At 42.6% G+C, this 12360-nt stretch overlaps 1 protein-coding gene across 12 annotated transcripts; it reads right to left on the bottom strand.

Annotated features, from left to right (window-relative positions):
- Window positions 1-9200: 9200 nt before the first annotated feature.
- LOC126993060 (uncharacterized) lies at window positions 9201-11562 on the bottom strand. Of its 12 annotated transcripts, none has more exons than XM_050851885.1 (5): window positions 11515-11562; window positions 11174-11416; window positions 10724-10876; window positions 10328-10624; window positions 9201-9733 (listed from the first exon to the last, which is right to left on the bottom strand). In XM_050851885.1, the coding sequence occupies exons 2-5, from the start codon at window positions 11374-11376 to the stop codon at window positions 9313-9315; spliced, it is 1074 nt and encodes a 357-aa protein (XP_050707842.1). In that variant the 5' UTR covers window positions 11377-11416; window positions 11515-11562; the 3' UTR covers window positions 9201-9312. The 12 variants fall into 12 exon arrangements, 4 of the variants coding, with proteins under 4 accessions (XP_050707842.1, XP_050707843.1, XP_050707844.1 ...); XM_050851886.1 differs by having other exon boundaries at window positions 10328-10525; XM_050851887.1 differs by having other exon boundaries at window positions 10823-10876.
- Window positions 11563-12360: the final 798 nt, after the last annotated feature.

Here is a 12360-nt window from a genome sequence, read left to right as displayed (position 1 = left end):
CTATTAGTTCGTTAAGGGACAAGAGGATTATAAGACTAGTTTATAAGAATAGTTTGGTCTGCTGGTGATGATTTACAGCGGCAGTTCTGAATGCATATTGATTTTAGGTGGTCGAGTATCGTCTATTTTACTCCTGATGTCTATTTCAGGTGAACGAGTGTCGTCCATTTTACTCCTGATGTCTATTTCAGGTGATCGAGTGTCGTCTATTTTACTCCTGATGTCTATTTCAGGTGATCGAGTGTCGTCCATTTTACTCCTGATGTCTATTTCAGGTGATCGAGTGTCGTCTATTTTACTCCTGATGTCTATTTCAGGTGATCGAGTGTCGTCTATTTTACTCCTGATGTCTATTTCAGGTGATTGAGTGTTGTCTATTTTACCCCTGATGTCTATTTCAGGTGATCGAGTGTCGTCTATTTTACTCATGATGTCTATTTCAGGTGATCGAGTGTCGTCTATTTTACTCCTGATGTCTATTTCAGGTGATCGAGTGTCGTCCATTTTACTCCTGATGTCTATTTCAGGTGATCGAGTGTCGTCCATTTTACTCCTGATATCTATTTCAGGTGATCGAGTGTCGTCCATTTTACTCCTGATATCTATTTCAGGTGATCGAGTGTCGTCCATTTTACTCCTGATATCTATTTCAGGTGATCGAGTGTCGTCCATTTTACTCCTGATGTCTATTTCAGGTGATCGAGTGTCGTCCATTTTACTCCTGATGTCTATTTCAGGTGATCGAGTGTCGTCCATTTTACTCCTGATGTCTCTCTTACGTGACTGGGTCGGAGGAATCTGTTCGCATTTGTGTCCTTCATAAATTATTTGCATGATACTTTTTTTACTTCACACTACATAACCCGCTGGCCAGTATTAGGAGTCACTGTGCTCGACTTAATTTATGTTTTGTTTTGTTTCGTTTTGTTTGCCAGTTTTCGTCGATTTCTGTATGCATACCGTGTTTCGTACCAGATTACACGTGTATGGTCAACTTTAATGACTTTGCGAGGGTTTTAGATGTATTCGTCTTGAACACTTTTGTGTCAAGGCACCTTCACCCGAAATAGACCGTTCTTTTGGCCACTCTTTACTTTTCTCTTTTATAGGAGCAGCGATTGGCGGGCTTTTCTTTCTACACTTTCTTTTTTGTTGCCCTTGAGCTGCTTCCTTTACTGTAAAAATTCCTTTAATGTAAGAAAAAAAAATTAGTGAAGCTTTTAGCATATACGTATTTTAAATTTTATGGAAACTGTGGTCAATGAACTCTGTTTGCCTCTTTAGATGTTTGTCTCTGTACTAGTGTGACTGTGTCCAGGAATCTTCTTGCGTGTGTATCCTTCATAAATTAGGTACGTTGATAATTTACTTTGTTTATATGACACTACGTAAGACCTGCTTACCAGTATTAGGAGTCACTTTCATACTATTTTCCAGTTGATGTCTGTGTAGCGTGACTGTTAAGGAATCTTGTCGCATTTGTGTCCTTCATAAATTAGGTACTTTTATATACTTTGTTTGACACTACATAAGACCAAAGGAACAGTATTAGGAGTTACTTTGTTACTATTTTCCTCTTGATGTCTCTGTAGCGTGGCTGTGTCCAGGAATCTCGCATTTACTTCCTTCATAAGTTACCTACTTTGATACTTTAGATACTTTGTTTGACACCACGTAAGACCACCTGACCAGTATTAGGAGTCACTGTGATACTATTTTTCTCTTGATGTCTCTCTGGCGTGACTGTGTTGAGGAATCTGATCGCACTTGTGTCCTTCATATATTAGGTACTCTGATACTTTAGATTATTTGTTTATTTGCCACGTCATAAGATTAGCAGAACAGTATTGGGAGTCACTTCGATACTATTTTGCACTTTGTCTCTGGCGTTGCTGAGGGTCCAGGACTATGATCGCATGTGTGTCCTTCATATATTAGGTAGTTTGATGCTTTATACACTTTCTTATTTGACACGACATAAGCGGAACAGTGTTAGGAGTCACTTTGATGCTTTTTAACTTGACACTATATAATACATGAGAAATCAGTGTGTGTGTGTGTGTGTGTGTGTGTGTGTGTGTGTGTGTGTGTGTGTGTGTGTGTGTGTGTGTGTGTGGTTGCTTGCTCTACTCTTGCTTGAATCTTTTGTTCCGGGAAATATTTACATGATGTGACTTTGTATTTTCTTTCCTTTTCCTCTTTCCCTCCTTTGCTGTCTAAATTTGCTTACACACACACACACACACACACACACACACACACACACACACACACACACACACACACACACACACACACACACACACACACACACACACACACACACACACACACACACACACACACACACACACACACACACAAACAGACACACAGACATCTTCGCTTATTTCAGTCGTGTCACCGCCAATCAGAGTAACACTTCTCTGTGTGTGTGTGTGTGTGTGTGTGTGTGTGTGTGTGTGTGTGTGTGTGTGTGTGTGTAGACAATTAATCATTCAGTCATTCAGTCAGTTAGTCATTCAATCAATCAGTGTGTGTGTGTGTGTGTGTGTGTGTGTGTGTGTGTGTGTGTGTGTGTGTGTGTGTGTGTGTGTGTGTGTATTTTGTTCGTGTTTAATTAATAATTTGAGTTGCATGTTTGATTGATTATGATTGTGTATGACAAACTGTGGTCAATAAACTATCTATCTATCTATCTATCTATCCAACTATCTATCTGTGTGTGTTGTGTTTGTGTTTGTGTGTGTGTGTGTGTGTGTGTGTGTGTGTGTGTGTGTGTGTGTGTAAATTCCTTCATCTCTATTCACACGCCAACCAATCGTTCATCACATCGACAGCCTTAATTTCTGTCCGCCATTCAAAGCCATCGCGATACCTGAGCCGCCCAGCCATCACGCGGACACCTGTAGCCCGGCTCCCACGCGGTGCTGTTTACCAAGTCAACACTCGCCGGTCCTTCATCAATAGAACTGTGAAAAATCAGGAACCCTCGCGATCCATCCCTTGCCCGGCCAGAGCGAGGCTGTGAACGGATTGGATGAACGTTCCTGCCCCTGAAAATATGCCTCTATACTACACTTTTTGTTGTTTGGTATTTGCACTGTGTATAGATACGTTTGTTTTCATAGCGTTGAACCAGACTGACAGACAGATAGTAAAAAGTTGGAAAGTATTAAGGAAAGATCATGTTAGGTGAGTTAATGATAGGATAGATTGGGTTAGGTCAGGTTAGTTTAGGTTTAGGTTATGATAGTTTTAAGGCTAGATATATTTTAAGTCATGTTAAGTAGGGTAGAGAGATTCGGTGGCTTCACTAATGTTCCTGCTCCTGAAAATACACGTCTGTACTATGTCATGTGTTGCTAGGTATTGGCGGTGTTTACATATACGCGTGTTTCGGTTAAAAATAAAGATGAACGCAGAAATAAATAGACGGAAAAAAGACTAACGGATTTTAGACAGACGGAGGGAAGACAAACGGAGAAAGAGAGCCGGAGAAAGACAGACGCTGAAAAGACAGAAATAGAAAAGACATGACGGAAGAAAGACAGACGGAGAAAAGATAAAAGAAGAAGAGATAGACGAAGTAAAGATAGACAGAGAAAACAAAAGTATCAAAGACTCCCGCAAGACGCCGTTGCCATAAATATAGAGACGGATAAAGATGCCGGAAAGAAAAAAAAAAGGGGGATTGAATTAGTTAGAAGTTGTTGGTTAGGAGAAGCTGGTCGGCCGTGTGTTCTTCAGAAGGAAACATAACAAGGAAAAAATAGCATTAAAGACTCCCGCAAGACACCCCCCCCATAAAGAGAGACGGAGAGAGAGGCCGGAAAAAGAATGATCGAATTAGTTAGGAGATGATGGTTAGAAGCTTGTCGACCGTGTATTCTCGAAGAGTGTTTACTTTTAGGACAAATGAGACAAAACAAAAACAAAAGTAGTATCAAAGACGCCCGCAAGACGCTATTCCCATAAAGAGAGACGGAGAGATAGGCCGGAAAAAGAGAATGATCGAATTAGTTAGAAGTCCGTGGTTAGGGAAAGCTTGTCGGCCGTGTGTTTACTTTCCTCGAGTGTTTACTTTTAAAGGCAAAGGAGACAGAACAAAGAGAAAGGAAAGTACCATAGACGCTCACATGACACTGCCCCGTAATTATAGATGGACGAAGAAAATAATAAGAAATAGACGGAGAGGAAACAGACGGAGAGGCGGACAGAAGACAGTGAAAGGTAGGAGAAAGGAAATTATCAAAGACCCCCGCAACACTCTGTTCCCATGAGATAGACGGAAAAAGAGCGATCGAGTTAGAAAATCCTTGTTGTTGGAAGCTGGTCGGCCGCGTACGAGACAGAACAAGGGAAACACATATCAGAGACGCCCGCAATACTCCGCCCCCATAAAGATAGACGGAGAAAGAGTGATCGAGTTAGAAGATCCTGGTGGTTAGGAGCTGGTCGCCCGCGTGCGAGGAGACAGAACAAGGGAAATAAGTATCAAAGACTCCCACAAGACGCCACTACCATAAAGAAAGGCGGAGAAAGAGTCCGGAAAAAGACCGATCGAGTTAGCTGAAGGGAAGGAAGTAAACTGAGATCAGAGCACCGTGAATTATAGGAGAAAAGAAATTACCAGAGACTCCCACAAGACGCTGTTTTCATAAAGAGACCGGAAAAAGATCGACTGAATTAATTAAAAGAAGGTGATTGTTAGAAGCAGGTCGGCCGTGTATTCTTCAGAAGGAAACAGAAAAAGGGAAAAGAAGTCAAAGACGAAACGTTTTGGCCCAAAGACTCCCACAAGACGCCACCCCCATAATAATAATCGGAGAAGGAGGCGGAAAAAGAGCGCTCGAGTTAGCTAAAGGGGAGGCTGCAAAGTAAGACCAGAGTACCGTGACGCGGAAGCCTCAAGAAGTCCCGCTCTTTGATGTTACTTTCCCGGCTTCTGTAAAGACTCGCGCAATAAAGTGACAGAAAAATTACACCTCAGAGTGAACGTCGACTTCTTTTGGCTGCAGATGAGGCAAAAAAAGAGAGGGAACGGGGAGGTTTCTGGTTTCTGGTTTCTGGTTTCGTTCATGGTGTAGAAGAAGGGTCAAACTACCACCAGGGTCATAAAAATACTGCTGGAAATGCCCCAAACTCCTACGAATGCCTTGTCAAATGTGTGTTCTTGGGTACCGGAAATGTTTAAGAATATGGCCAGACGCCTCCACCCCTCACGTCAACGGTTTCCAAAGGCCGAAAAGAAGATTAATCGGGTTTTCATAAGTGGTTTTCCACGGTCATGGTACAAAAGAAGGGTCAGACTACCACCAGGGTCATAAAAGTACCCCAGGAAATGCCACACACACCTACGAAAGCCTTGTCAAATGTGAGTGCTTGGGGACCGGAATGTTTAAGAATATAACCCTCAGACTCTTCCACCTCACTTGTCAACTATTTCCAAAGGCCGAAGAGGAGATTAATCGGGCTTTCATGAGTGTTTTTCCGCAGTCATGGTACAGAAGAAGGGTCAAACTACCACCAGGGCCATAAAAGTACTCCTGGAATGCCCCAAACTCCTACGAAAGGCTTGTCAAATATGTGTTCTTGGGGACTGAATTGTTTAAGAATATGACCCTCACCCTCACCTTCCTTCCCTTGCTTGTGTGGGGTGGCGCTTCCTCCTCCTCCTCCTCCTCCTCCTCCTCCTCCTCCTCCTCCTCCTCTTCTTCCTCTTCCTCCTCCTTCTCGCAAGACCGTGGAAGTTGCTAGGAGGATGGAGGAGGGCAGCAGTATTTTGGCGGAAGATTTCAAGGGATCGCTGAGGGAGGCTGTGCGGCTCTGAGGTTTATAGATAAAACTCCTGAGCTCGAGACAGTGATGAGGCGCGGGAAGTGACAAGCAGCGAGTGGCGGGCAGGGCGGCGGCAGGGAGGGAGGCAGAGTCCTGAACTGTAGTGGTGTTGAAAGTCCGGCCCGGTGTAGGTCAGATTATAGTTAGGTTATGTTAGGTCAGATTGAGTTACGTCAGGTTAGATTGGGATAGGTTAGTCTACGTTAGGTTTGCTTGGGGTTAGGTCATTTTAGTTTAGGTTACGACAGGCTGGGCTGGGTAAGATCAGATTAGGTTAGGTCAAGTTTGGTTAGATTATAGTTAGGTTAGATTGGGTTAGGCCGGGTTAGGTTAGGTTAGATTAGGTTAGTTAAGGTTAGGATAAATTGGGTGACGTCAGGTTAGGTTAGCTGAGGTTAGGGTAAATTGGGTTAGGGTGGGTTAGGAGGAGGAGGAGGAACGCCTAGTGTTTTTTTTTTGTTGTTGTTGTTTTGTTTAATTGCCTTTGAGCTGTCTCCCGTTCTGTAAAAATAATGGTTAAGCTAGGTTAGGATAAGCTAAAATAAGTTAGGACAAGTTAGCTTATAGTAGCTAAGGTTAGGTTAGGTTAGCTGAGGTCAGGCTGGTTAGTTAAGGGTAGGGTAGATTGTGTTAGGTCAGGTTAGGTTAAAATAGATGAGGTTAGGATCGGTTATGACAGGACTTTTTGCCGGGAAATATACTGAGAATAATTAAGGGAGCATCACGTGGTTAAGTCAGGTTAGATTAGTTCAATAGGTCATTACTGATATTTTTTGGTGGGAAATACATCATAGAATAAAGTGAGAATAAGTAGAATAGAGTTACGTTGATAGTCACCCAAGGCTCAGGGGTTCGGGTTGGTGCGAATCTTGCATACTTTTCTGAAACATGCGGCGGGGGAGAGAGAGAGAGAGAGAGAGAGAGAGAGAGAGAGAGAGAGAGAGAGAAAGTCTGGTGGAGGAGGAGGCACTCACCATAGGGGTCCGCCAATCCTCGCTGAGTTAGGTAATATAAAAGACATGATTCACGCCAACAAAACGGATATAGATGGAAGAGCAGGCACTCACTCTTGGGTTCTATTTATCCTTGCTGTAGCGTGGATTAACAACGCCGCCGACTAATGCCCCGCCATAGGTTTCCTGGGAGGCTGATGTTAGTGTGTGTGTGTGTGTGTGTGTGTGTGTGTGTGTGCGTGTGTGTGTGTGTGTGTGTGTGTGTGTGTGTGTGTGTGCTGCTGGGTTAATATATTGTTCCCAAGCGTCCATCCCGAGCGGTGATGGATGTGAGGCTGGAGCTGTTGATGGAGTTCCAGTAAGTCACTCATAAAGCAGTGTGTGTGTGTGTGTGTGTGTGTGGACGGGATGATAGAGAGTGGACCAGCGCTGGCTTATACTAGATTTATGGACAGAACGGGAGAGTATCCGTGGTAGTAATAGTTCAGTGTGAAATAAAAGTTAAGAATATGTAGATGTATAGATGGAGATGGAATAGAGTGGATGAGTGCAATTTATAGACGGAATGGGATTGTTTCTGGGTGGAGAGTTCAATGTGGAAAAAAAAGGTAAGAATATGATGGCTGTGTATTACTGGAGTATTAAGACAGAGTAGGATAGTTTGCGTGATTATAAATCGAAAACAGTTAAAAATAGGCAAGTGAAGATGAAATAGGCTGATCAAATTATGCGTTACTATTCTATTTACAAGCAGATAGTGTCTGTAATTATTGTAAGTGGATAAAAAGGTAAAATTACTGAAGATGAAATACTGAGCGAGTTCTACCTGACGAGAGTTTACAGACAAAATGCTATAGTGTCCGTGTGTTGAGGTATTTGTGGAAGAAAAGTAAGAATATGAAAGTAAAGTGAGATAGAGGAGCGGATCTTCACATCAGTACAATTCATAGACGTGATGGGATAGGTTGTATATTTATGAGGATGAAATAATGGGCGAAATTTGCATGATTATTAGAACTTACAGACGGAGTGGTAGAGTACCAAGACTGACCTCTCCACCCGAAGCTGACCTCTCCTCTGACCTCTTGTACATTTTTTTTAGCGGACTTTTTTGTTGCTGTTATTGTTTTTTCTTTTTTACCTTGAGCTGCCTCCCTTACTGTATAAAAATAGAGATTGCTTATTTATAAGTAGAAAATAGATAAAATACGTAGATAGATGTTGAAATAGAGTAGACGAGTTAGCATTACTAGAACTAAAAGACAAAATATGATAGTGTATGTAATTGTAAACAAAAAAAAAGTAGAATATATTGGTGGAGACGGTATAGAGAGGATGAATTCTGCGGTATATCAGAGTAAACAAGTTAGCAGTACTAGAATTTAAAGAAAGAATAGGATAGTGTATGTGATTGTAAACGAAAAAAAGTCGAAATACATAGGTGTAGATGGTAGAGAGAGGGTCATTTTTGCATTACATTAAAGTAGAGGTTAGCATTACTAGAAATTAAAGACAAAATATAGTAGTTTGTCATTGTAAGAAAAAAAAAATATAGATGGAGAAGGAAGAGGGAGTATCAATTTTGCGTTACTATAATTTAAAGAAAGAATAGGATAGCTTATGTCATTGTAAGTGAAAAGAAAGTTGAAATACATGGATGGAGATGTTACAGAAAAGATGAATTATTCTGCGTTAGTATAATTTTTAAAAGACCAACAGTATATGAAGTTTCCTCCATTCGTTCATTTTTCAGTTTTCACAGCGGGAGTAAAAGCTAAATACCACGATAAGGTTGCGCATAAAGCAGTATATAAATTAGTATAAAGTTCGTATGTGTTATAGAGGGAGATCAACTCTTCATTACTTTACTATATACAGACAAACAATATATTTTTTTTCCTCCCTTCGCCCGTTGTTTGTTGTTTTCGCCGCGGGGCCAAGCGATAAACGCCATAATAAGCATCGTGGAATTACTGATGTTCGATGCTTGCTAAACTTTTTTCGCTTTACGTCCTTCCTTCCTTCCGCTTGTTCAGTGTTGTGTGTGTGTGGAATAGGAAGGGCGGATGTGCGTGGCTTGATAGATAGATAGATGGACTGATAGATAGACCGGTAGGTAGATAGATACATAGATAGATAGATAGATAGATAGATAGATGGATAGATAGACACATAGATAAATAGAAAGATAGAGAGATAGACAGACAGATAGATAGATTGGTAGGTAAAAAGATAGATAGATAGATGGATAGATAGAGAAATTGATAGATATATACACATATACATAGATAGATATGAAGATAGATAAATAGACAGACAGATAGATTGATAGATAGGAAGGCAAAGAGAAAGATAGATAGATAGATAGATAGATAGATAGATAGATAGATTGATTGATAGGTAAACATTGATAAATAGATAGATTGATTGATTGACTCACAGATAGATATATCGATAGACACATTGGCATATAAGTAGACAGATATTTAGTGAACTAACCAAACATTTGGCATTCGGTTCAGACACTGATTATGAAAAGAAATACAAGACAAAAAAAAAAAATATTGAAAATTGAACAAAAAGAAAAAAAGGGAAGAGAAAAGGAGGACAAAAGGAAAATATGAAAAGAGAAACAAAAAGATGAGAAAAGTAGATGTGAGAAAAGGTGCCTGAAAACAGTAAAAAAGAGTATAGAGGTGAGCATGTGGAAACAGCTGGACACTAGAACAGCAGCGAATGAAGGAAGGGAAGTAGTTGTTACCCCCTTGGATGCAGACCGCTTATCAGAAGACATCACCAAGCTGCAGAAGTGGAGCAATGAATGGCTGCTACAATTCAATGAAGGAAAATGTAAAGCCATATACCTTGGGAGGGGAAACCCAGCATACCAATACCACATGGGAAACACTCCACTATCCACCACAGAGGCAGAGAAAGACCTGGGAGTGTATGTTACCAGGCTACCAGTGAAGGGATATCCAGCACACCAGTACCACATAGGAAACACTCCACTATCCACCACAGAGGCAGAGAAAGACCTGGGAGTGTATGTTACCAGGCTACCAGTGAAGGGATTTCCAGCACACCAATACCACATGGGAAACACTTCACTATCCACCACAGAGGCAGAGAAAGACCTGGGAGTGTATGTTACCAGGCTACCAGTGAAGGGATATTAAGCACACCAATACCACATGGGAAACACTTCACTATCCACCACAGAGGCAGAGAAAGACCTGGGAGTGTATGTTGCCAGGCTACCAGTGAAGGGATATTAAGCACACCAATACCACATGGGAAACACTTCACTATCCACCACAGAGGCAGAGAAAGACCTGGGAGTGTATGTGACCAGGCTACCAGTGAAGGGATATCCAGCACACCAATACCACATGGGAAACACTCCACTATCCACCACAGAGGCAGAGAAAGACCTGGGAGTGTATGTTACCAGGCTACCAGTGAAGGGATTTCCAGCACACCAGTACCACATAGGAAACACTCCACTATCCACCACAGAGGCAGAGAAAGACCTGGGAGTGTATGTTACCAGGCTACCAATGAAGGGATATCCAGCACACCAATACCACATGGGAAACACTCCACTATCCACCACAGAGGCAGAGAAAGACCTGGGAGTGTATGTTACCAGGCTACCAGTGAAGGGATATCCAGCACACCAATACCACATGGGAAACACTCCACTATCCACCACAGAGGCAGAGAAAGACCTGGGAGTGTATGTTATCAGGCTACCAGTGAAGGGATATCCAGCACACCAATACCACATGGGAAACACTCCACTATCCACCACAGAGGCAGAGAAAGACCTGGGAGTGTATGTTGCCGGGCTACCAGTGAAAGGATATCCAGCACACCAATACCACTTGGGAAACACTCCACTATCCACCACAGAGGCAGAGAAAGACCTGGGAGTGTATGTTACCAGGCTACCAGTGAAGGGATATCCAACACACCAATACCACATGGGAAACACTCCACTATCCACCACAGAGGCAGAGAAAGACCTGGGAGTGTATGTTACCAGGCTACCAGTGAAGGGATATCCAGCACACCAATACCTCATGGGAAACACTCCACTATCCACCACAGAGGCAGAGAAAGATCTGGGAGTGTATGTTATCAAGCTACCAGTGAAGGGATATCCAGCACACCAATACCACAAGGGAAACACTCCACTATCCACCACAGAGGCAGAGAAAGACCTGGGAGTGTATGTTATCAGGCTACCAGTGAAGGGATATCCAGCACACCAATACCACATGGGAAACACTCAACTATCCACCACAGAGGCAGAGAAAGACCTGGGAGTGTATGTTATCAGGCTACCAGTGAAGGGATATCCAGCACACCATTACCACATGGGAAACACTCCACTATCCACCACAGAGGCAGAGACAGACCTGGGAGTGTATGTTACCAGGCTACCAGTGAAGGGATATCCAGCACACCAATACCACATGGGAAACACTCCACTATCCACCACAGAGGCAGAGAAAGACCTGGGAGTGTATGTTACCAGGCTACCAGTGAAGGGATATCCAGCACACCAATACCACATGGGAAACACTCCACTATCCACCACAGAGGCAGAGAAAGACCTGGAGTGTATGTTACCAGGCTACGAATGAAGGGATATCCAGCACACCAATACCACATGGGAAACACTCAACTATCCACCACAGAGGCAGAGAAAGACCTGGAGTGTATGTTACCAGGCTACCAGTGAAGGCCAAATCCGTGCCAGTCGCAGCGGACGGGTTAGAATATAAATGATCCAGACAAATTCAAAATACATTCGAATAAAATATTACATCAGGAAATGCGAAAAAAAACTAATAAGAAATAAAACTAGTAAGATATACTGAAAAAAATATATATATACACGCCTATAAAATAAAATTAAAATAACCCCTCAATAGAACACAAACAATTAAAACGAAGGTACGAAGAGAATACTAGGGAATTTATAGACACCCTGAGAAGTCGTTACATATTCCAGGAACGTTGGCGTGTAGGTCACCGCTTGCGTGCGTAGCTTATGAATCTGAGGAGTGCGTGGGCCAGGCAACACACAGATTGAGACTTTGGGCGCAGCAGCTGGTTAGTCTCTGTGTGTTGTAGGCTGTACTGACCATCGGCTCAAGGGTCAATGGATCGGAGATGAGCACTGAGGCCTCGCGCAGCTAGTCTTTGCTTATTGTATACCCAACATTAGCTTCAGAGTCAATGGATCGGAGATGAGCACTGAGGCCACGCGCAGCTAGTCTTTGCTTATTGTATACCAACATTAGCTTCAGAGTCAATGGAACGGAGATGAGCACTGAGGCCACGCGCAGCTAGTTTTCGTTTATTGTATACCCACCATAAGCTTCAGAGTCAATGGAACGGAGATGAGCACTGAGGCCACGCGCAGCTAGTTTTCGTTTATTGTATACCCACCATAAGCTTCAGAGTCAATGGATCGGAGATGAGCACTGAGGCCACGCGCAGCTAGTTTTCGTTTATTGTATACCCACCATAAGCTTCAGAGTCAATGGATCGG

The sequence above is a fragment of the Eriocheir sinensis genome, unplaced genomic scaffold (assembly GCF_024679095.1).
Source record: "Eriocheir sinensis breed Jianghai 21 unplaced genomic scaffold, ASM2467909v1 Scaffold550, whole genome shotgun sequence".
NCBI lineage: Eukaryota > Metazoa > Arthropoda > Malacostraca > Decapoda > Varunidae > Eriocheir > Eriocheir sinensis.
The sequence above is the reverse complement of the archived record's forward strand: the minus strand, read 5'-3'. Positions and strand labels throughout refer to the sequence as shown.

What these genes read in the sequence shown, in the direction of transcription:
- LOC126993060 (XM_050851885.1), bottom strand. Translation starts at nt 11,376, where the DNA reads ATGTGGTATTGGTGTGCTGGATATCCCTTCACTGGTAGCCTGGTAACA. An exon ending in CTGGTAACATACACTCCCAG is followed by an intron (nt 10,625 to 10,723) that starts GTCTTTCTCTGC and finishes ATACACTCCCAG; the next exon opens with GTCTTTCTCTGCCTCTGTGG. An exon ending in CTGGTAACATACACTCCCAG is followed by an intron (nt 9,734 to 10,327) that starts GTCTTTCTCTGC and finishes ATACACTCCCAG; the next exon opens with GTCTTTCTCTGCCTCTGTGG.